Raw genomic sequence first — 25470 nt, forward strand, 5'->3', positions numbered from 1 at the left:
TGATAATTGTGATGGGTAAATCTAGAATTATCTAGATAGCTAACTATAACTCCCATGGGCTTATCTCAATGCATAGGCCCAGTCTAGAGATATCTAGACTCTTCTAAGATAAAAAGAGTGCAAGCCCATTCTAGAGTCTTCTAAGACATTTTCCATCATGTGTATCTAGAGAATTCTTTCTCTAGAATGATCTAGGTCAATTAGCTCTAGAGATTTCCAAGTCTAGAGTATTCTTAGTAGTTGGTCATGAAGTAGTATAAATAGAAGCAAATGTTGGCCTTTGTGGTCATCCACAACTCAAGTGAGTGAGTAAGTAGTAAGAGTGAGAGCTAGAGTTTAGAGTAAGAGCCAAAGTGCCTCTTTGTAAACAACTAGTGTAAGCCAAAGTTGCTACACAAGCCTCTTGTAATATTTTCATTTTCATATTAATATAAGCCTCACCTTTCAATTAACCAACCTCTCTTCCTAAATTCATTTCCATAAACCCATCACATTTCCGCATTGCGCCAACAACATTGTCATCAATACCCACATTCAGTCAATGGACTAATTTTACATACAAATCAACCGAAACTGGAATTCGTTTCGCTAGATGGGTCCTCCTCATCCGCTGCCCCTTTTGAAACCCTAGATTTTATTCAGGATCCCAAAGGTATAAGAATTGAACAATCTTGCAATGGTCTTATGTGTTGTAGCAGCATTAGAGCCAGTTTCTTGGAGCGCACCTATTACGTTTTCAATCCATTTGCAAAACAATTTCGGTCTATTGTGAGTGGATCTCAGGGAAAGGAAAAGGGTTTTGTTGTGTTTTCTAGTGTCAGCTTGGCTTATGATCCACGCAATTCACCCCACTACAAAGTTGTTTGCATTTGGTTCACTAAACAACCCGAAGATTCTGATACCAATGTGGATCTTCAATTGGAGATATACTCATCTGAAACTGCTACTTGGAAGCTTTCTGGAGATGTTTTTTCTGCACCTCGTCGTAGCTTCCTCTATAAAAGTGGAGTATTCTGGAAAGGTTCGTTGCACTGGATTGACCCATCGATAGAAGGGAATTCTTTTTGTTTCAATGTTGATCAAGAATTAAGAATGAAAATGCCAGACTACCGTTCTGTTCCTAGTGTAGAGGATAAAATGATGGTTAAATTCTTCGGGGAGTGTAGGGGTCACTTGCATCTAATTGTCAGTCCTGCTTCACTTTCTAGTTTTGAAGTCTTGGAAATGGAGACGGACTACATGGGATGGAATGTAAAATATCACGTTTCTCCCCAAGAATTGATAATTTTGTATCCACGGCCCCCTGCCTTTGATGTATTGCTGGTAGAGGAAGTAGAATGCAATTCGTCTAAGGTGGTTTTACTAATCCAAGATAAAGTTTTTTCTTATGATATACAGGACAAGAGCTTCAAGGAAATTCATAGACTGGCACCAGGTCATTCAAACCAGTTTGGTCGATCTAATTTTTCTTTTCAGTACATTCAGACACTCGCTTGTGTTTGATTGTTTATTTTCAGGCTTAGGGGTGTTCCCTATATTATGTTTTTATCTCGTACGAATTAGAGAAGGTGCTTGTTGAACTTTACGTGCAGGGGTGCTATTTCCTGATTAACCTTGTACTCTTTGCGAATATTGTATTGCTTTTAAGGTTGCAAAGAAATGTTCAGAAATTGGTACACTGATGGTTGTTGTTGATGTGAACAAGCACATCTAGTTATTTGTTCTGTGTGAATTTTATCTTTTGCTTACTATCTTCATGAGTGCTAGTTGTTGCATTAGCATTTGAATTTTCTTATTTGAGGTTTGTATTACCGTCTGTGCATAAGTGATTATTGTTAATTCAGGAATTTTCAGTGGATGCTATTATGAAATCAAATGTGAACCTTGCCGAATAAAGCATGTATTCTCCAGTCCATTTCTGCTCTCTTGCAGGTCTCCACTTGGGGCCAATGTGTTAAACAGCCCCACTATAACCAGAAATTGACCTCCATTATGCAGTAGAGTGTAAATACTATGTAAAATTACATCCAAGTGAATCATTAGCAATCTTTCGGTTTCCGCCTCTATTCTTAGGATTGAAACTACAAGGCAGAACATGTGGTTCACAGAGGCCATCCTGTGAAAGACTGAAATATCTTCTCAACTCTGATGGCTCAAAATCGGAGTTTGGAGAAGTTGCTGGTGTTTCTGGGAGGGGACAACACAGTAGTGATTTTGTTGACAGAACAGAAGCTGGCTTCTTTAGATGAAACAAAGAAAACATTTAACCCCTGGCTTCTTTAGTACCAAAAAGATAAAATTTATTCATCAACCATTCTCAGATCAGAAACTTTTTGTTTCTGATTCATTGAACTAAGTTTATAATAAGGGCCTGAAAAACCAAAGTTTTGAAGGAAGGTAAACTAACTAACTTGAAGAAATGAAACTTTATACATGATAATCGAATCCTACAGTTTCGCAGTTGCAAAAACCGAATATACAGATAATACGTAGGTGTGGTGGAATGCGTGGGAAATTTGTCTCAGGCCATCGTTGTGATGCTTCGCATCCGATCAACTTCTGAACTTTCTATACAAAAATCACGAATAGGGCTTGCTTGACCCCTCTGTTCACGGAAACGGGCATCTTGGGTTACAGGGTTACTAGAACGGATAGGAGGAGAACCTGAGTAAAATGGCGGGGATGCCTGCTGGAAGCAAAAAGCACGGTTAGCCAACACAACTCTGGTTACGAAACATAGAAATAAATAAAAAGGGGTAGCGGATAACAAACCTTGCCCGCAAAGATATGTGGAAGCTGACCTGCTATGTTTTGGTCGGCATACTCCCCCCCACAAGGCCTGAAGTCGCATTATTATTCATATGAATTTACAGTGAGATGTAATGACAATAAGAAGTGAAGTGCATTCAGAGCATAAAGAAGGGAGAGTTCTATTCTAGCATTTACAATCAATAGAATCAATTACTAACTAAACTTCCTGTCACCTCTTCTAAGTTGTTACAAAGGGAAAATCGGCATGACCATCTGCATTGTTTACCGGTAGTTCGGTGGCTTTGGAAACTGTTGTTGCTTTGAACAAATCAGCTTTATATATATTTTGACCAATATAGAAGCTCAAGCCCTTAAATTACACTGAGTTCTGACAGATTACAAGTTATGTACCTAACTATTGATAACGTCATCTACTACTACTAGCCTCTAGGCCATAATTCAAGCAAGAATTCTCCTAATCAGGTGTAAAGAGATAACTAAGAAATACTACTGGGTGTCTGGGTGCATTTATACTAGGTGTAACCAGCACCATTTTGATATTAAAGAAAAACAGTTTTAGCAATGCAACTATTCAGCCAATGTGAGTTGTATTCGAGATAATGTAGACTTCACTTAACAGTAAAAGTGTAATTATATATTGCAAAGACATTTCAAGCAATAAAACAAGTAGGCATGATTTAGTAACAGAGAAAAAAGTATAGTCCGACGAACCTTATATTTTGTCTCTGTGGTTTGGGACACATGACTGCTTCATTCCTGTTTCGACATTTCTCCACCATAAACGCTGTCCGAACTTTTCTCATCTCAATCATCTCAGCCACTAAATTTCTCTCGTTTGTTCTCAATCCTCCTAGACATAATAAATTCACAAGACCAAAGGACAAACATCAGGGCACTACAATATACATGACTTGTTTATGCAGAGATGTGCAACTTAAAAAGAAAACCCCTTCTGTTAGCGTGTCGTTAGCAACAAAGTTTCAACTAGCACAGAGCAAACACGAAAAAAGATCTTAAACACGCCACAATAAAACGGGACCACGTGTCCAATGTTATTCCCTGCTTACCCAAATGCTGGTTGAAGCATTCTTGCAACCAGCTAGCGAGCACATATCAAATTCTTCTTGTTTTCTTTTTTTGGATCTTAGGGATTTGGCACAAATGATGTCAACTCCAACCATCTAATCACCAAATAACTCCCAACAATGAAAAATTCATTTTATCAGTGACTTGTATAACTTGTTGGCAATTGAGGAGGCCATAGACAGGGAAGACCTATGAACCACCATATCTATTGCCTGTGAGGGTGAGAACTACTTGGGAACCCTCATGTTGAGGCAATAATTAATCAAAATTTACTTAAAATCAAGGGCCCAAAACATCAAATTGACCATTACTTAGTGGCAAATTGTAAAACAAACCTTGGTTGTTGTCAACTGAATTCCTCCAATTCTTCATGTCTATTGAGCTTACTCAAACAACCCACTAATCCCTCACAATCGAACTTTCTGCATTAAAACATTAAAATCATTTCAAAATTAAAAATCTTTGCACATAAACAAAGTTTAATAAATTAAGCCAAAAAGTATAACAACAAATACCTTTTATGTTTGCAATCAAAGAAACCCAGACCCAGATTTTGCAACACAAACAAACTGTAAGGAAACAAGCTTAGCCTTGGAGAGAAGAAAGTAGAAAGAGCGTGTGCTTTCTTTCAATTTCTCTGTCTCTCTCTCTCTCGGCTCTGTGTATCTCTGGTGGAAAGAGCAAGAAGATATTTAAGGCCTAGATTAGATATTTAGCGTTTATAGATATGTCAAGGAAAACGGAGATATTTTACCCCGAAATCAAATGACAATAATATCTTCTCTAAAAAAAATAAAATAAAATAAATCTCTGGATAGGGAAACTACAAGAATCTAACGGCTCATAACTATTCATTTATCTGACGAGAACGTGTAAAGATAAGTATGACATATCATGAATTTTTAGGTGCTTTCTAACTTGTAGATATCGTAGGCCTGGTTCAACCTTTTTATGAAGATTCCAAAATGTTACTTGCATTCGAAATTGCCCAATTCATGTAGTTCATAGTTAGTCTCCTTAGCTTCAACTTTTTAAGCAACTGCACCGCACGTTAATATGAACCGTTTTTTAACAATTTTATCGAGTTTCTAGTGTGTTAACACAACAAAATGAAATATTAATAGCAATCTGTTATTTGGCCGACCGATTGGAGGGCCCGTAGGGAGGGAGTCTCTTTTATGGCCATTCTTTTTCATGACTTCTATGTTGTCCACTACACTCGCAAACCATTTGAAAGGCACTTTCACTAGTGGTACCATTACAAAGTATGATACACATAATCAACTTGTCTCGTTCTCTAGCCCAATGCTTTGCATCATCTTTTTCCTCCCATGTCTCCTCGGTTAAATAGTGAGAGATAGAATCTTGGATGAGAAGTTGATTTGCTAAAGGTTATTCATACATTAGGGGAGGTACACTCACGATATGGACAATAATACACCCACATTAGTCTAAACAAGAACAAAACAAAAACATACATAAAGCTACGGTTGGACACGACACAGGAAATACAAACCGTAACAGAGATACGGTTCGTAATTACAATCACTTAGAAACCGTAACACAACTACGGTTGGTAGTGGTCCTCCCGTAACAAACCGTAAATAGGATGAAATGAAAATGAAAACATACAAATCATTATACGATCGGTAAAAAAACACAGATCACAAACCGTAACACAATTACGGCTGGTAGCTATTTACATATTACCTACCGTAAAAAGTGCAGTAAATACTTCCATGCACATGATGAGTTACGGTTGGTAACTACTGAAGAACGTAACCAACCGTACTGATATTAGGGTTCGACTCGAAAATTTTATACTAACCGTAACTGGTATTACGATTGAGTTTTTCCCCCAATTGAACCAGTTACGGTTGGTATTGGAAACTTTACGAACCGTAACATTCAATTACGGTTGATAACTAGCTAATTATCAACCGTAAGTTCTTCTGAAATTTTTTAAAATTTGATTTTTTTACGTATTTTAGAGAATTTTAAGCAACAAAAAGCTAATGAGAACTAGTTTAGAAGTATAACTGGTCATTTTCAGTTGCTGGTTATTCACTTTGTTGGCTAATTTCTTCAATTGGTTGAGATTGACCTTCACTATGGGTTAAAACATCTCTACCATATAAGAAATACTCCATATCAGGATCTCCATCAAGGGGTATGTAGTATTTGTTTTCTCTATCGTATAGAGATTCACCCATCTCAAATTTGTCACTGGAATCACTCATTTTGGTTGAGTGAATCAAAATCTAGGGTTTCACAAATATCACATAAGTTTTCTTTTTCTTCTCCTCTAAATTTTTTTTTTATAACTTTAAAAATCTGATTTTAGAGTTATTATAAGTGAAAATTAATTAGCAACACTAATCTTGATTATCATCACTAATCTCGAATATTAATAATAAGGGTTAATTGGTCATTTTTCATATTTTTTTGATAAGGGCACTTGAATTACCACCTAATGACCCTCTTTGTCTTATTAGGTTTGCCGCCCCTCCAATGAAACCACCCGCCCCTTTAACAGGATTGAAAAAAAATGACCATAAAAGAGACTCCCTCCCTACGGGCCCTCCGATCGGTCGGCCCAATAACAGATTGCTATTAATATTTCATTTTGTTGTGTTATCACACTAGAAACTCGATAAAATTGTTAAAAAACGGTTCATATTAACGTGCGGTGCAGTTGTTTAAAAAGTTGAAGCTAATGAGACTAACTATGAACTACATGAATTAGGCAATTTCCCGGAGAATGGGATTACCTTATCTTCAACTCTTTGATTTCTCGGTATTCCGTCAAAAAACCAATAATACTAATTCTGTTTTGATAACGTATTAATTGGTTGTTGATTCACTAGGGGTTCCGGTATCCGGATTATTATGGGTTTCTGAATGGATTTCTTCCTTAAATCACTGACATTTTTTTAATACTTTTGATTAGTGTTGTAAACTAGAACTTTTTATTATTTTGATCAATTGACAGTCCGTGGCTTTAGCAAATTTAAAAAGTCATCTACCAGTTCACTCACAGTCAACAGTCAGTCTGACTCTTTAGCATCAACTGCAACTTTCACAACCCAGACCCTAATTACATCCTAAAATTAAAACCCTTTTACAAAATAACTCTTTCAAAAAATCAGGTAAAGGTTCAAAGCCTTTTTTAAAGGTTTGTGAGGTGGTGGATGCCGATGATACATGGTTTGTATCTGCTTCTTACAAAACTAATCTCTAAAGAACTTCGATTTTTGGTCTGCCTTTGGTATTCCTAGCACACATATGCCTTCAAAAGATTCCTCGTTGACCACTTCGTAATTGCCCAAAAGATGCTTAGTATGGTATGTGTCCTTTGGAGAATTCGTGATGTTTTGGTATCTCTAGAAACTGTGTCGGCACGTATAAGCATCGTAATGCTTTCCTTTGGTTGAATTGGCAAAATACTTTGGGATGATATGAAAATGTTTGTTGACATGGCTTCAGCCGAGATTAGAACGACTGTGAGGATGTCATATGACTCTTTTAGGGTCTTCTATTATAAAGAAAGACCAAAAAAGAAAGATGACATACACCCTTTTGTGATTTTAATTAACAAATATTTTATTCCCTTGCTAGGTATCAACTCTGATTAGTGTGATTCTTCAAAACATGGTTTTTCGAATATCCATCTAAATGATAGAAATCTAAGCCAACAGTCAAGGAAAATTCCTTGAAGTTCACATTGCTAGTCTAACATAAAGGATATCAAGGTCGATTAAATTACTGAAATGTGCATCGATATGGAAACATATGACATTTCTTTGCAGTAATGATGGGTATCTATTTTTTTGTACGGTTGCTCATCAAAGTGACTAAAAAATGCTAATCAAAGGAAATTTCGAGATGTCACAAAAAATTTCTATAGAAAGAAACTGACCAATGGCAATGGTTGTGCATCTCTTCAGGTACTAAAAATAGGCATTTATGTTTGTTACAGCGGTATATATTAGACGGTCAATTGAGCCAAGAGGTCAACAGTTTCCCTCTTCAGCTTCAAAATGAAAACATCCATGTTTACCATGCACTGGAATCTCAAAATCAAATTAAGCATTTCAAGCTACATACAAATGAAAATAACTTATTACATCATTGGCAGAACTGCAGGAGTATGGACTGCAAGACTGAAAGAGAAAAAGAAAATGTTTAATAGTAATGCAAATGATATGAGTGAAGGGTCTATCATTCGCTTCTAGAAGTCTGAACTAAATAGCATTCGGCTATTAAGAAGCATTAAGATGAGAAATGATCGGGAAATTGTATAATATCATTTGAGACTCCCAATGGAAAAACAAAATACAACAATATACTCAGTGAAAATTAGAGATGTTGATTCAGAGTATGCAATGCTCCAGATGTTAATAAAGATTCGATGCCACCAAACAAATTCAGATACACCGTAAATCATACGTTGAAAAAAAAAAAAGTGGACACGAAGTTACATGGAGGATGCAAAATCACATTGCCTTGCATGTCTTTGCCAGATTTATTGCATCTGATGGACGGGCATTTACCTTTAGAACAGTTTTTACCCCTGGATGCAGATTATAGAACCCTTTGTATGGTTATCAAAAAAGCTTTCACTACCACTTTCTAAGAATATATGATTCTTCTAAAATTATACCTTTCTGAAAAATATATTAAGGTAGCAACAACCTTCTCTGTAATCCACACAATTAATATCTGAATAAAAATGATTGGAGATACGTAACCAATAAAACTGTGTAAAAGTAGTTCATTAACACAAACAGATAAATAAGCTTAAGCTAAAGTTATACACAGAGTTGTGTGTGAATATGAAGACAAAAAATCAATTGCACAGCTAACAACTCACAGAACTGAACTTCCTTCCATCCCTTAGTATTCTGAATCTGGGTAAGAGATATATTCTTTTGCAATGCATGGTTCCACTCTAATTGGAGCCACAAATCATGACCAACATGATATATGACACTTTTCAAATCTATGTAATCCATATCTAATATTGCCATTGGAAGCATGTAAATTTTATCCCAACCAAGTAACAATATCTGTGGGAGCCGAACCCACAGCCACCGGAAGCATGTAAATTTTAGCCTAGTCAAATAACAGTACCATCTGTACATGGTTGAGACCATGTGCTCTTCCGTTTGAGCTAAAATAGCAAGTACCATTTCTTACTGTAATTGGGATTTAACAAAATGATACTCTAAGCTAGAATAATTCATAAGCATGCCAAGAAGCGAGTTTATCCAATCCTATGTTTGCTGCACATATAGTACCCCAAGAGTATAATCCCAAGTATATAGTGAGTGTTTAAAACGGTGGTGCACCTTACATGATATTTACCAAATAACTCCATCAGTAACGAATTTACCATGAAGAACTGTATCAAAGGTCCAATAGGTACTTGCAGAGAACCAACAAACAAAAATGATGCATATGTCAATGACGAAATCTAAGAAAGGAAAACAATGGAATGCAATTAAGTTGAGAGTTTTAAGTGGATCTTCCTTTAGCAAATTAGATAATACACTACACCAGATCAGGGATTTCCTTACGGAAAAAAAAACATTACTAAAATAATAGAGCTAATTTCCCTAACTAAGAAAAATAGTTACCCAATGGCAGTTCTATAATGTGTTAGTATTTTTATCTAACTCTTTTAGCCCATTAGGGAAATTAAATAGACTAACACACACGTTTCATTACCACTTTTTTCCTAACTATTGACATTTACACGTCATATTTACTTTGTAATGTAGAGATTGTGTTATAACTAACTCTTTATATAACAGTTCAAGTTACTAATAAGGAGTCTTGTAATTTCAGAATAGTCTAACTCGTTTAGAACGTTAGGAATTCGTTAGATTTTAATAAAAAAATACTGGCACTTTCAGGTGATCCTGGCCTGGAAGCCGGTCACCTGAGAATGCCAGTTCCGGTCACCTGGGAATGCCAGTTCCGGTCACCTGGGAATGCCAGTTCAGGTCACCTGAAAATTTCAAGCCATCCATATTTTCAAATGCAAATTTTGAGACTGCAAATTTTATTCTTATTTCTGAAACTACAATAATAATCATTCACCAAATTGAATGGCTGCGACACATACTAGACATTCAGGTGTCAAAAACCAGTTCAGTTCATGTGCCATATACTAGACAGATGCTATCCCTGCTTTACATCTACTGGTATTCCAACATCATCAGTCTAAATTACCTCTACCCCTAGCTTAACAATGTGCTCAGTGCAAGAAGACTTCTTCATTAATATTGTGAACTGGTTCCTCTTGCTGGAGTAGTTGTAATAGCGCAAGGATTCGAAGCTTGATCATGTATGGGCATCAGAATAACACTAGGTGATGGTGTTTCTTGTACCTGCACAGTTGTTGTAAGAAGTTAGGTGTATTCGACATACATATAAAGATGGATATCAATACAATAGATTCTTCTCAGTGTTAATCACCACATACATTCTCATAATGCATCCACACAGAACTATAACACAGGTCAGTGACCATTTCCTGTAGTTCTTACAAGTTTATGTCGGCATGTAGGTAATACAATCACATAGATTTCAGGATTAGTGGATTGTTGCTTACCATTCTCATCTAACCCAGCTTGTTCCTTCATTTGTGCCTACATTAGAACAAGTACGGATAAGTATTAGCATACAACGCAGGTATATAGATAGTGAAGTTTGCAACCTATTAAAAGTTAGTAATCTAAAAGGGAGAATTCAACTCACTCTTTCCTACAGCTTTGAGCAAGAAAGTAAATATCTGCTTGCTAACTTGCTTCTTGCTTTGCGTCCAGGTGAACCAGTAAGAATCACCTATTTTAGGACACGGTATACAACCTCAAGCCTCTCAGTTGCCTGCAAAATAAAATAAATTATCATTAACATGTCTATATTTGGATGTTAAGTTTGAGAACAGTATCATAAAACACAAAACTCTGAAACATGATTAATTGATGCTGCTAGAGGTGCTAACCTTGACTTGGGCTGAGGACGCAGGAAATGTAAGTCGCAATAAAAGCTAAAGGTGGAAACATAAGCTCTCCCTTTCTAACTGCACCATTCAATTTAACATGATAGGGTGAGCTTTCGGAGTTGCAAAGATCCAGAAACCAAAAAAAAAGGACATGAAGTTTTCAGGTACATAACAAAAAAATTAAAATCAAATAAAAAAAAGACAAAAAAGAATCCCTTCCAGTCAAAACCAACCTCCCCGCTAACCGCAATATCAAATCCCTCGATGATTTTGCGTTGAAGATGGGTAAAAAGTTATAAGCCAATACAAACATCCCAAAATCCAGGTCTCTGTGACATCCCTACACATAGCCAAAATGAAATTGCAATGTGAACAAAATCTTTAATGCCAATTACAGAAAATCTAAATGAAACTAGTAGCAAGCCTAAAACAGAATGAAACAAAACAAAATTGCAGTAAGTATGTAAGCAGACCTGAACCAATAAAGAGAGGCAATAACAATGTTTTAGTAGACTGGATAACACGGGGCAAATCGGCTCTAAACAATAGCAAATGAACAGCCAATGTAAGTAGCTTCACAAGTTGTGCTAGCTTTCAATGTTGAAAGCCATAGAGCAATGTAAAAGGAAATGAGAGGTATTTACATTGTAGTAACCAACACCTCATTCCAAACCCCTGAAAAGTAAACCAAAATTCTTCAATTCAAATGAGCAAGCAAAATAAGAATCTCCATCCCTAACTTTTCTTGTGATGCTCAAGAAAATGACACCACAAATCCATGAATCAGGGGACAAAAATCAAATTCCGAAAACACTATTAATAAATCAGGGGGAAAAAATTCTGACCTAGATATGCTCTGCAAACAATTTCTCGAGCAGCTTCCCTTCTCTCCATAGCCACATCCCAAATGTCCATACCGATATGCTTCTGCAGCAATATTAAATCAAAAACTTAACAGTGTAGAAGATGAAATCCAGGAACTTATCAGTCAACTGCACCAAAAGCATGAATAATTACAGTTCCTTAGACGTCCATGCTTTGACTTGTTTAAATCTGATAGAAACCCACATTTAGGCCTTTTACATGGTGAAATCTGCATAATACACAATCAAATCGTTCAGAACTATGAAATGATCATTATCAACCTGTGATAAAACCAAATAAACAACAAAAAAAAAGGTTAACCTAAATAGATTTACGAGAAGATCGAATAAACCCTACATCTTTGTGTTTTAGGTCTTAGCAACTTCCGAATCATTCCCTATTAGATTTTTATTTGGGTATTTTGTTACGAATTGGAACAAACTAAGAACCCTGGACGAATTAAAGAATATCTGAAATTTAAAAAAAAATGTTAACCTATAGAGATTTAAGAGAAATCAAACAAACCCTTGGTCTTGCTTCAATCTTTGCGTTTTAGTTCTTAACAACGCCCAAATATCAGATCCAACACCATGTCTATCATCATTATTTTACGTATTTCAATTTCATCGTTTTTACACTTTGATTTGGATTTTTTTTTTAGAGATAGGGTTTAGGCGGAGTTAGAGAGGAACAGACCGAGAAAGTGAAAACAAGAGAAAGAGAAGGAGAAAGAAGAAAAGAAACAGAGAGGAAAGGAGTATAAAATATTTTGGACAGTGGAGATGGATTTCTCATACGGATGGTGAAAATTTGTGAACGGTGGAAAATTGGTTTTGGATTCTCATATGAAATGGGAAAAATGTGTTTTCTTTGTGCTTTCTCTTTGTATTTCTGTGCTTTCTATTTGTGCTTCCGGTTTGAATTTCGACTAATTATATAGGTCATGAAGTTATTTCAACTAGTCATACAGGTCATGAAGTAGCTTTAGTATATGATACATCGTCGAAATTGATAAATATGAAGCTCTGGGAGGTAACTAACTTCAAACTTAATAGGATACATCGTCGAAATCGATAAATATGAAGCTAAGTATTGATTCGAACTTCAAACTCAGTATAACGATGAATAAAATATGAACCACAAAGCTCCAGGAGGGTTCTGACTACAAACTTAGCATGACACATCGTCGAAATCGATAAATATGAAGCTCAGTTCGATTCAGACATCAAATCTGGTATAAACGGCACAGAAACTATGAACCAAGAAGCTCGGAGAGGGTTCTAACTTCAAACTTAGTGTGATACATCATCGAAATCGATAAATATAAAGCTCTGTTTCTATTTGAATCTCAAATGTGGTATAACGACGTTCAAACTAGGAACTAAGAAACTCCAAGAGGGTTCTGACTTCAAACTTAACAGGATACATCATAGAAAATCGATAAATATGAAGCTCGGTGTCTATTCGAACTTCAAATGTAGTATAACGACCTACAAACTATGAACCAAGAAGCTCCGAGATGGTTCAGACTTCAAACTTATCTTGATACATCATCAAAATCGATAAATATGAAGCTCAATATCAATTCGAACTTCAAACGTGGTATAACGGCATACAAACTAAACTATGAACCAAGAAGCTCCCAGAGGGATCAAACTTCAAACTTATCATGATACATCATCTAAATCGATAAATATGAAGTTCAATGACGATTCAAACTTCAAATGTGGTATAACGGCATACAAGCTATGAACCAAGAAACTCTAGCATGGTTTAGACTTCAATTTAACTTAGAATGATACATCATCGAAATCGATAAATATGAAGCTCAATATTGATTCGAACTTCAAATGTGGTATAACGGCATACTAACTATGAACCAAGAAACTCCAAGAGGGTTCTGACTTCAAACTTAACAGGATACATCATCGAAATCGATAAATATGAAGCTTGGTGTCTATTCGAACTTAAAATGTGGTATAACGACATACAAACCATGAACCAAGAAGCTCCGAGAGGGTTCAGACTTCAAACTTATCATGATACATCATCAAAATCGATAAATATAAAGCTCAATGTCAATTCGAACTTCAAATGTGGTAAAACGACATACAAACTATGAACCAAGAAGCTCCCGGAGGAATCAGACTTCAAAGTTATCATGATATATCATCGAAATCGATAAATATGAAGCTCAATGTCTATTCGAACTTCAAATGTGGTATAACGGCATACAAGCTATGAACCAAGAAACTCTAGCATGGTTCATACTTCAATTTAACTTAGAATGATACATCATCGAAATCGATAAATATGAAGCTCAATGTTGATTCGAACTTCAAATGTAGTATAACGACATACTAACTATGAACCAAGAAAATCCAAGAGAGTTCTGACTTCAAACTTAAAAGGACACATCATCGAAATCGATAAATATGAAGCTCGCTGTCTATTCGAACTTAAAATGTGATATAACGACATACAAACCATGAACCAAGAAACTCCGAAAGGGTTCAGACTTCAAACTTATCATGATACATCATCAAAATCGATAAATATGAAGCTCAATGTCTATTCGAACTTCAAATGTGGTATAACGGCATACAAACTATGAACCAAAAAGCTCTGAGAGGGATCAAACTTCAAACTTATCATGATATATACATCATCGAAATCGATAAATATGAAGCTCAATGTCGATTCGACCTTCAAATGTGGTATAACGACATACTAAATATAAACGAAGAAACTCCAGGAGGGTTCAAACTTCAAACTTAGAATGATACATCATCGAAATTGATAAATATGAAGATCAAGAGTGAACTTAATCGTCCAATATGTATTTTTGACCAAGAACTTGCACACGCAAATCTACACATTCAAATAATTGAAAGAGAGTAAGCAATGAAAGGTGTGAATGGGTGGACTTAGCGTGAATCGAACACGCATTTTCTGACTTGAAGTCAGACGTGCTACCATTGCACCACAGGTTCATAAGTAATACGAACCATGTAACGTTATAAGATTCATATGATTAGCTAGCGAAATTGTCACCTGCGAAAACATTAACTCACTCAAACAAACTCAAGCTAGCACAAAAAGTGAACTGAAAAAATATTTTCATGAAACCTTAGACTATAAATCCATTACATCTTGACAATAAGGTAAACATGACAGAGAGAGAGACTAACCCACTGACAAGGATTCATAGAAATCTGGAGAGCTTTAGACATCAAGGACGACTAACAAATTGTAGCAGCTACGGAAAACAAGTGATATAGAGATGGCAATACGATTACAGAATCAATATCAGCCAAGTCTGTGGATATTCGACCAGTACACCTGATTCAGGAAACAAAAAACAAATATTTAAAAGATCTCTCCAGGATCAATGAAAACAAAGGTTGCAGATCATCTACTATAGTCTAAGCATTAAAATCTTCGTATCCAGAACTATATCCATGGGCCATAATTGACTTTTATCTGATGAATCCGAAACTCATAAATTGATAAGTTTCAATGAATGCACCTCAACTGATGAAGATAATCCATTCTGACATCAAGCAAGCTTGACATATTTTACAATACAACAAGTAGAAGTGCAGAAACCATACTGACCTCAAGCAAGTTTACAGCCAAACTAGGTCTCATTGCTAAACTTAAGTAAACTAACATATTATATCTTAGTGGGATTGTATTTAAATTAGTTGTATAGAGAAGTTTGATGGGATTGGGTCTGGCAGTAGGGCCAGTCCTACTAGATGGATTTGGGTAAAGGTCTAGGTTGGACTTTAGCCTAGCCAAGGACATAACTCGGTGGTATTCCATCAACTCCAGTAAGGAGGAGTCATGAATGAAAAGATTTATTATTTCTTAGTTTTACTATGAATGAAAAGATTTATTATTTCTTAGTGCACTAGTATAATTATAATGAGCATATTTATTTTTACTAATATATTATATTACATACATAAATTAGATATCTCCACAATATATTGAATATCCAAGTGTATCAAACTATTTTATCAATTAAAAATAATGTTAATCAAGAAATTTTTTAAATGCCTCTAAGGCATTTGATTCTGCCCCGCCACACCAATCGACGCCCCGGTGCGTTGCACCCGTTACACACTAGTGTATAATTAAAAACACATAATCATCATTCATTTTATTTACCTTTCTTCGGAGATGTGATTCACAAAGGGATTCAAGCAAAGTAGAGAATCCCTCTATGAATCAAGACTTATTGCCGCACTTTTTGAATGTCAGCTCATACTGTGGACACCGATAAGAGCTAGCCTTAATGTTAAGAAATTTTCGTAACATCAAAAACAAAACAGAAGCGCATTCGATTTGGCATCACTATATTTAGCTGCACGCTTCAAGAAATATATTAAAGCGGACTCCGTGGATTAGTTTTCAAATTTTAATGTGGTGCAGCAGATTACAGATTGGTAGCGAACTCCTCCTCCTCCTGAGTATATCTAATTTCTGGCAGCTGAGAGTAATATGCATGTTAACTATGTTGGTGATCAAGGTAAAGCTTAGTGTTGTGCTCCAGGGGATGCCCTCGGAACTAAACAACGCAATCGAGTTCAAAATTAAAAAAAAAAAAAAAAAAAAAATCTAAATCATACCAGATTTACAAAACAAAAAAGAAAAAGAATAGGAAATTGTTTACGGGCACTGGAACATTTGTGACTGATTCTAAGCACCTCTATGTTGGCTTTTCTTTTGTTCTTCCTTTTTCGGTTCTTCTTTCTTTGGTTCCTCTTTTTTCTTTTCTGGTTCTTTTGCTGGCCCAACTGACACCAATTCTGCATTACAATGTTTCCTCAGTTTGATTACGATATCTACAGGATCAACATCTCCGGTTATTGTCAGTTTCTTCTGTGCTTCTTTCATATCCCATGATATTGAATCAACCCCTGCGAAGCCCGAAACCGATTTCATGGCCTTCAGTTTGTACTTCTCATCACTGATATCCAACTTGATTACCATCATTTTCTGTTGTTACACATAAAAAAAAACACAATTAAAATTTGAGTACTGATGATCTTATCGGCATGCGAATATTATACTTCAGTTAATTAATGAATAAGGAAACAGTTAATACCTTCATTGCGTCCAGTAGTAGTTGATGCAGGGCGACGAAAGGGAGAAACTTATTAGTCAAAAACTTATTCGAACTACATTATGCAACACGCTTATATAGACTTGCAAAACCTCTTTAAGAAAATACCAAGCAAAATTTGAAATTTGCTATATTTAAGAAAATTAAACTTTTTTCTTGGTAGAAAATTCCTTTTTGGAACACATGCTTTAAATAGGAATATTAGATGAGGGAGTTCCCCGGCCGACTGAATATTTAGGTGCTGAGATTCATAGCATGCATATGATGACCGGACGGATTCATAGCACGCATATGATGACCGGACGGGAAGATGATTCACATAGGTATCAGGTATGGTCAATCAACAAATTGGACAAATGTAGCTACCAAATTGAGTTTTGGTCAAAACATACCAAACAAGATAAAAAGCCTGATGATAGATGCTGGAGGACTCGACCATTGCGACCGCAGGAAGTCACTATCAGCCTATAACTTCACCTCCAGTCATAGATGTCACGCATACTTCTAGGCCGTGAACAGTTACGAAAACATGTTTATAGTCTCGTATACTAGTAGCAAGTAAAGACACATAGTACTCAAAAACTCAAACACGTTCATTTAAATAATTAATAAAAAAAACTCAAACACAAAATTTTGATATAATAGGTACACTTGAATCTAAATTGGCATCAGCTATTAAAGCTGCCTGTTTGTACCGATCAAAAATGTTGACAACATTGCTAGCTCTAGATTTGCAAATTTTAGGTCTTCAAAGTGTAGTTACTGCTAGGCCTACTCCGAAGTCAATAACCTAATTCCCAATGATAACCGTTATTTCTCCAATAAGTATTAGGGCTTTCATTAGCGTAAGGGCGGCAGTAGCAGTAGTGTCTTTTCGGTTCTTATTTCTTCTTGGCTTCTTCTTTTTTCGGTTCTTTTTTCTTCTCATCTGGTTCTTTTTTCTTCTCTGGTTCTTCTGCTGGACCAACTAGTAGTAATTCTGCATGAGAATGCTTTCTTAATTTGGTTACAATATCAACAGGATCAATATCTCCAGTTATTTTCAGTTTCTTCTGTGCTTCTTTCATATCCCATGATATTGAATCAACCCCTGTGAAACCCGAAACAGATTTCATGGCCCTCAGTTTGAATTTCTCATCACTGATATCCATCTTCACTACCATCATTTTCTGTTATTACAAAAAAAAGAAAAGAACACAATTAGATTCACATTAAAATTGGTTTACTGGTCATCTCGTTAACATTAATGAATAAGTAAACAGTTATTTTGCTTAATTAATTACCTTCATTGCTTTCCCAGGTTTTTATTTTATTGATTATGGTCTTGTTGCTCAAGTGCTTTGGTAGTGGTTGATGATGCGAGGAGGAAAAATATCCAAGGAACGTATAGCCCTAAACCCTTAAACTTTAGACAACTATACATTATATAACTCAGCATGTTAGGTTTCTAGCTAGGTTTCCATTTTTGTTTTTTATCCTGTTCCTAAAGTTATGATACTTGGAATCCAAGTCATTTCTTGAAAGCTCTCCCTGTAAACGGGGTAATGCCAGCCCAGCAACCCCCGTTACCCTGACTCGCAACCTCGCATAAAGGCTTCCTACCCCGAATTCTCGCCAATATTTTTTTCCCATTCCTTGTCCATGAAATGGGTATGATGTTCATGACACTGCTCCTCCTTAAACAGAGGAATCTTTCTTTAAAGATTGGTATGATGTACGGTATTGCGAAGATAGGGAACATGATCATTAGAAGTGACATTGTACATAACTGGACTTTTGTGTTGCTCCTTTACATATAAACGAGCATCTCTTTGATCATGGGTACTCGTTTAGCCAAGGTGTAACAGCCGTAGACCAATGACAACTCAATTCGGCTTAGTAGTTCCTTTCTTAGCTTGAGGATCAACACCGTAACTTACACCATCAATGCAAACAACTTGTCTCCCCCAATACTCACTATCAAGCAACACCTACAATGTCCGGATTATCATACGTTAGCGAAACTCATAAACCTGTTATCGCACTGTTGGATCCCAACTAACCTTAACGAGTAATCTCTTGTGGCCGCAGGTAAAACAGTAACCGGACCCTATATCAAATTGGGCTATATATGTGGAGTATTATTTTGTAGTGGTCCATGCCCAATTGCCATGCTATTCCTAAACAACAATCCGTACATAGGTTCTTCCTGTAATACCAAGTCTTTCTCTATAGTTTAGAATTGCTTTTACTATTCTGAACCCTAAACCCTGAGACCGCATTCATTCGTTTTCCTCTCTCACGTTGCAAGCTCAAGGTCTCAATCTCTTCCAACCCTAACCTTAATTTACTCGTGTCTTTATGATAAATATTTTATTTGATGAATTTGGATTCTCTCTACTCCTTTTCTGTTTTTGTTTGCTATTGGTGATCTCATGGAATATGTGTAATTAGGTAGGTATGGAAGAAGAAGGAATCGAATACAACGATACACAGGTGGCTGCTCTTATTCGTGGTATACTATCAAGATTTGCAGAGGCAAACATGCATTTGTACGCTTTTACCTCGATCAATCTGTAGTTGGGAAACTTAATCACTGAAAAACATTTTCTATTTGGAATTTGATTTTTTTTTCATGCAGACTAAGTTCATTTCCTTGGGGGTAGTAGGGTGATACAACCGATTATTATGAGTTGGTGGGGAAATTGAATCAGTCGGAGTCCATATATCCTGATGACGTCGCGTCGCTTGTGGTAAGAAGCATAATAAACATTCAGCTTTTTATACCTTTTCTTTTTCTTCTACTTAAATATTTGTTTATGTCTGTACATTTATATTTCATTCTGCAGACGATTTCAAAAGGTTTATCTGGAGCAGTTGCCTGTATTGATATTGTTCTTCATTAAACTCTTATGAAAGCTGTAAGTAAGTTCATGCATGTTGATGTTAGAAAGAAAATGGGATTTTGGCGTTTGCATCCTGTAATTTTCTCACGTGTCTCAGATTTTCGGGATGAGTATGTGGAAATACAATCCAGATGTTATGGATGCGTTGGTGGACCTGATTATTCGCTTGCTACCTATTTTTCAACTTTTGTAATTATTTGTCCTCCCCACCCCATACACTAGTTATTTGGTAGCTTGAAGATTGTATGTTTCGGATTAATATCATAAGATACCAGCGGATGTCTGGACTCGTCTCTGGAGATGCTTGTTAACAATTTTACGCTGCACCAGTCTTCCGTAAACGAGCTGAATAAACCTCGTGGAGTTGTAAAAAAGGAACAAGTGCTTGATCGGGTGCATTCGGCATTGATAAACATCACCAAGCTGATGCCTCTTGCACCCCGGAGATTAAACCCCATACTTGAACAGTGGATGCCTCACATTCCCGTTAAGCGAAGCGAGTATTTTGGTATCTGGTCTAAAGGTTCTTTCTGGTGGACTTTCGTAGTTGGATACATAATATTGATGTATGTATACTAAGGATGCCAGTTGTAAGAAGTGTGAGTTTTCAGTTTTATTGTTTTCATGTACACTGACTGGCTTAACAGTTCTGCTTTTTTTGAATTATTCTGAATCGATACACAGTTGTTATGATTAATCAGAGGATATATTGGTATTTTATTCCATTTTTTTTTGTAGGTGATGGCAATATATGTGGAGAATATGTTGAGGCTTGAGAGTGGCCCAATTGGAGAATTTCTTGGAAGCACGGTGTTACTCTTAGTGGGTGATAAGGCTTGTAGATTTAGATGTAAGTACGAAGACCCTATCTCTCTCTCGAACACGCACACACACAGGTATTGGCGTAGTTAAGTAGTTTGTTCTTATACCTTCTTAGGTGGAAATAGAATGGGAAGATATTTTGGCAAATGATCCTAATAAATGCATTTTTTATAGGGAACTAGAAAATATGGACAAAGACGACTTTGATAGGGGGTATGGTAAGCTGCTATACTTTTGCGAATATCCCTCCCACACGGTTCTTGTTTTTTTAGAACTAGAAAAGTCAGATCTATACTTTAGGAAATTTTCCCTTTTACTTGTTAGCAAATTCCTCCTTTGAACGCATGCTTGAAAAGGAATTATTACATGAGGGAGTTCCCCGACCGATTGAGTATTTAGGTACTCTTAGCATGCATATGATGACCGGACGGGAAGAAGATTCACATAGGTATGATCAATCAACAAATGTAGGTACCAAAATTGAGTATTGGTCGAAACATACCAAACAACAAAAAATAAGCCTGGCGATAACTTTCAACTCCATGAACAGTTACAAAAACATGTTTTTATTCTGGTATTCAACTAGCAAGTTACAGAATTTTGATATAATAGGTACTAATAGGTACACTTGAATCTAAATTTGCATCAGCAATAAAATCTGCCAAGTTTGTACCGATCAAAAATGTTAACGACATTGCTAGCTATAGATGAGACTTGTCTAGGCCTGCAAAGTGTAGTCACTGCTACGCCTAGTCCGAAATAATAAACGTAATTACCAATGTAGGAAATACCAATTGGTCCAACAAATAATATATTAGAGAGAGTCTAGTCCAGTTGACCTAGTCAATTGTCTGTTTGGTCCTAGAAATTATGGTTTGGTCCTACGATGACGTCATGGATGATGTAATTGTCATCTTGTAGTGGCAGAAATACGCTTTTAGATTAGGACCATATATATAGTCAAAAAGTAAGAGAGAATAAATCATTCTCAGATTTACTTTTTCTCTCCTATATTTTCAGATCTAGAATTTCTCTTTTTTTTTTTCTTTTTGATGTTTTGCTTCTGTTTTGATGATGAAGACGGTGAGGATGAAGATTCTGCTGCTATTTATGATGATGATGAACCTTTATCATCTTCACATGCTTGGCTAAGTTTCGGATCTACAAAAGAAGATGAAGATGACGGAGTTCATTTCTGGAATGAACTCTGGTTTGTGATGAAGATTTTGATGTTTTATCGTCTGTTGTTGCTGCTGATGATGGAGAGGATGAAGATGAGTTGCTGCTGATGATGAAGAAGATGAAGATGACAGAGTTCATTTTAGGAATGAACTCTGGTTTGTGATGAAGATTTTGATGTGTTTTCTTGATGGAACGAACTCATCTTCTACTACTGTTGTTGTTGTCAAAGATAGATCTGTTGCTGTTGAAGATTTAATTAGGTTTTCTTGATGTTGCTGCGATTGGAGATGATGATGAAGATGAACTCGTCAAACTCTATAAATCTGTTGCTGCTGTTGAAGATGAAGATTTATGTGTTTTGTTGTTGCTGCTGCTGCTGTTGAAGATGAAGATTTATGTGTTTTGTTGTTGCTGCTGTTTAAGATGAACTTCATTCCTGGAATGAAGTTCATTACTGAAATGAACTTCATTTTTGGAATGAACTCCGTTGTTGATGAACATAATAGTTTATATAGGTTTTTATCAGGAGTTCATTCCAGAAATGAACTCTGGTTTATATAGGTTTTATGAGGGGTTCATTCCAGAAATGAACTCTGGTTTATATAGGTTTTATGAGGGGTTCATTCCAGAAATGAACTCTGGTTTATATAGGTTTTATGAGGAGTTCATTCCAGAAATGAACTCTGGTTTGTTCTTAATAATGAAAATTTTGTAGAATTTTAGTGAAATAATGAAGTTCGTTCATATGTGATTTAATTTGGTTTTTATTAGGTTTTCATTTGTAAGAATGAACTTTGATGGTTCATCACACAGAATGAACTGCTACAAAAAAATAAGTAAAAATTAACACAAAAGGGTATTTTTGTCTGTTATATATTTTTAAATAATTATGGACCAAATCGTAAAGGACATTTTGCAAAAGGACCAAACAGACATGGGCCCACCTAAAAAAGGACCAAACGATATTTTTCCCATTACCAATGATGGCCTTTATTTCTCCAATAAGCATTCGGGCTTTCATTAGCATAAGGGCAGTTGCAGTAGTTTCTTTTTGGTTCTTCTTGGGTTCTTCTTTCTTTATTTCTTCTTTTTTTGGTTCTTCTTTATTTGGTTCTTCTTTCTTCTTTTGTGGTTCTTCTTTTTTTCTTTTCTGGTTCTTCTGCTGGACCAACTAGTAGTAATTCTTTATGAGAATGGTTTCTTAATTTAATTATAATATCTACAGGATCGATATCTCCAATTATTTTCAGTTTCTTCTGTGCTTCTTTCATATCCCATGATATGGAATCAACCCCTGCGAAACCCGAAAGAGATTTCATGGCCTTTAGTTTGTATTTCTCATCACTGATATCCATCTTCACTACCATCATTTTCTGTTATTACAAAAAAAGAAAAGAAAACGATTAGATTCACATTAAAATTGGATTATTGATGATCTCGTTAACATGTGAAGATGATACTTCAATTAATGAATAAGTAAACAGTTATTATCTTGCTTAATTAATTATCTTCATTGTTTTCCCAGGTTTTTTTTTTTAATGATTATTATGGTCTTGTTGCACAAGTGCTTGGTTGATGATAAAGGAGGGAATATATCAAAGGAACGTATAGCCCCTAAACCCTTAAACTTTAGACAACTACATTATATAACTCAGCATGTTAGGTTTCTAGCTAGTTTCATTTTTTTTTTCTTTTTCTTCTTTTTCTTTCTGTTCCTAAATTTATCTTGGGTGTTCTTGTGTATACCCCCTCAAAATACTAACAATACCCCTTTTAACCCGCTAAGTTAGTTAGAATACCGTTAATTTGAAAATCCTGGAGTATTGTATTTGTATATTTTGTTATACACGTACCCCGTTCCGACTAAACCACAAAGGAATAAACTTCCCATGTATATCTATGCGTATAATATCCTACCAAGAGCTTTTTTCCCCAAAAAAAAGTTAGGGCACTATATCAGCCATATTTATAACTAATAATCATAATATGGGTTATCATTGGAAATCCTTAGGCATGTCCAAACGTCAAGTAGATTTCTGAAAAGAATTTGCTATATCCCTAAGAATCAGGCATTCTTTTGTTTATTTCTTCTTTAGTTAATGTTCTCTGAGATGATATTTATCTTGCTTTCTCGAGAGGGCTGGAAATATAAATTTAGATCAAGCTTGAAGAGAAGCATCATCTACAATATAAATCCCTACACTTGTTCACAAAATATAAAATTTCAGGTCGATTTATTTCCTGCATGAGTAATAGATGAAGTTAGTTAAAGAGATAAAACACAATTGGGCAAAACTGATCAAAAAAATGAAAAGGTGAGATCTTAATGGTGACAGTTTGACTCATTCCTTGAAAACTCTCATTAACAAGTAACCTTAAAAAGTAATATCTTGCTGCGAAAACCATAAATTAGTTCACCCTGTTGTATGAGGCGCTAGGCGAGGCGAGGTGCCAAGCCGGGCGCCTAGGCGGTCACTTATTCAATTTGCTCTTTTAGACTTGTGTGATAGATCTATCACCACTGAATGTTTAATTGTGTGATAGATCTATATCCACTGAATGTTTACTTGTCGAAAAGAACACAGTTACCATTGAAGTTTCAGAACTATAAGGTAATCAACTATGAAAAAAGAAACAAACAAAAAAAAAAAAAAAATTCGATGTCATGGTTTCTACAAATTCAGTAATTTATATCTACTGCCTCATCTCCAATTCCCAATCCATTATTACCACTAACAGCATGCCCGACCTCGCCCGACCTCATTAACCTCATTGCAATCAAGGCCTCTTGGACCATCTTCTCTTAGAACTACACCGATCGCGTCATTCCCTTGATACTTAATTACAATTTGTTTCCATCTTTTGATCCTTGATTGTCGATGGTGATTGATTTGGCATTAATATTGATATATTTCACTATATATAAAGTTTCCATACGTTGATTTGTTCATTGTCCGTTATGATGTACCTCACTATTAATGAAGTTTCCATATTTTAACCACTCTGCAGATGAAGCAATATTATTATCCCACTATTATTGAAGTTTCCATATTTCAATCACCCATATGTTGAAATATTTCTATGATTGATTGTTTCCATATTTTTATCCTTGATTGTTGCTTATCCCACTATTAATGAAGTTTCCATATTTCAATCACCCATATGTTGAAATATTTCTATGCTTGCTTGTTTCCATATTTTTATCCTTGATTGTTGCTGAAATTGATATTACAGTGAAGATTTAGGGAGATTATTATTCATCAATGAGAATAAATTAACCTTCATAACAATCAGCCATCATATATGGAACGAAAAGTTTAATTTTTATAAGAGAATTGTACTGTTATGGAAAGTTAATATACCAAGAATAATAATTGATAATCATAAAATCTAGCAGAAGTATTATGATGGAGTGGAAAAGTTAGACGGTCGGGCGCTCTGCAGCGACTCGTGCGCATTCGCCGCCTAGGCGAGCGTCTAGGCCGCCTTTTACAACATAGAGTTCACCTTCTCAATAATCGGACCCTATATCAAATTGGGCTATATACGTGGAGTATTATTTTTTAGTGGTCCATGCCCAATTGTCATGCTATTCCTAAACAACAACCCGTACATAGGTTCTGCGTGTAATACCAAGTCTTTTTCTAGGGTTCATTGACAGAACATTCCCGTGGAAATTGAATAGTTGTCACTCTTTTTGATGAGCTTCACAA

General features: G+C 35.7%; 4 protein-coding genes and 1 long non-coding RNA gene across 6 annotated transcripts; 1 reads left to right on the top strand and 4 right to left on the bottom strand.

Annotated features, from left to right (window-relative positions):
* Window positions 1–684: 684 nt before the first annotated feature.
* Window positions 685–2249, top strand: LOC113344495 (F-box protein At5g07610-like). Its single transcript, XM_026588450.1, has 3 exons — window positions 685–1435; window positions 1518–1568; window positions 2074–2249. The coding sequence occupies exons 1-3, from the start codon at window positions 685–687 to the stop codon at window positions 2247–2249; spliced, it is 978 nt and encodes a 325-aa protein (XP_026444235.1).
* A 34-nt stretch (window positions 2250–2283) lies between these two features.
* LOC113344497 lies at window positions 2284–4540 on the bottom strand. 2 transcript variants are annotated; one of them, XM_026588453.1, is made up of 5 exons: window positions 4374–4540; window positions 4194–4280; window positions 3484–3622; window positions 2773–2839; window positions 2284–2689 (listed from the first exon to the last, which is right to left on the bottom strand). In XM_026588453.1, the coding sequence occupies exons 2-5, from the start codon at window positions 4228–4230 to the stop codon at window positions 2522–2524; spliced, it is 411 nt and encodes a 136-aa protein (XP_026444238.1). In that variant the 5' UTR covers window positions 4231–4280; window positions 4374–4540; the 3' UTR covers window positions 2284–2521. The 2 variants fall into 2 exon arrangements, with proteins under 2 accessions (XP_026444238.1, XP_026444239.1); XM_026588454.1 differs by having other exon boundaries at window positions 2284–2686; window positions 4374–4536.
* A 5382-nt stretch (window positions 4541–9922) lies between these two features.
* LOC113344510 lies at window positions 9923–11964 on the bottom strand. The gene is made up of 9 exons (XR_003357847.1): window positions 11888–11964; window positions 11716–11797; window positions 11515–11545; window positions 11344–11408; window positions 11104–11210; window positions 10871–10948; window positions 10624–10752; window positions 10478–10514; window positions 9923–10253 (listed from the first exon to the last, which is right to left on the bottom strand). It is a non-coding gene; the product is annotated as an uncharacterized LOC113344510 (long non-coding RNA).
* Window positions 11965–16441: 4477 nt separating this feature from the next.
* On the bottom strand, window positions 16442–16856 carry LOC113344500 (heavy metal-associated isoprenylated plant protein 39-like). Its single transcript, XM_026588455.1, has 2 exons — window positions 16851–16856; window positions 16442–16741 (listed from the first exon to the last, which is right to left on the bottom strand). Exons 1-2 carry the CDS (start codon window positions 16854–16856, stop codon window positions 16442–16444), a joined length of 306 nt encoding a protein of 101 aa, XP_026444240.1.
* Window positions 16857–17749: 893 nt separating this feature from the next.
* On the bottom strand, window positions 17750–18157 carry LOC113344501 (heavy metal-associated isoprenylated plant protein 39-like). Its single transcript, XM_026588456.1, has 2 exons — window positions 18152–18157; window positions 17750–18037 (listed from the first exon to the last, which is right to left on the bottom strand). The coding sequence occupies exons 1-2, from the start codon at window positions 18155–18157 to the stop codon at window positions 17750–17752; spliced, it is 294 nt and encodes a 97-aa protein (XP_026444241.1).
* Between the last annotated feature and the right edge of the window lie 7313 nt (window positions 18158–25470).

Source organism: Papaver somniferum, unplaced genomic scaffold (genome assembly GCF_003573695.1).
Source record: "Papaver somniferum cultivar HN1 unplaced genomic scaffold, ASM357369v1 unplaced-scaffold_77, whole genome shotgun sequence".
NCBI classification, from domain to species: domain Eukaryota; kingdom Viridiplantae; phylum Streptophyta; class Magnoliopsida; order Ranunculales; family Papaveraceae; genus Papaver; species Papaver somniferum.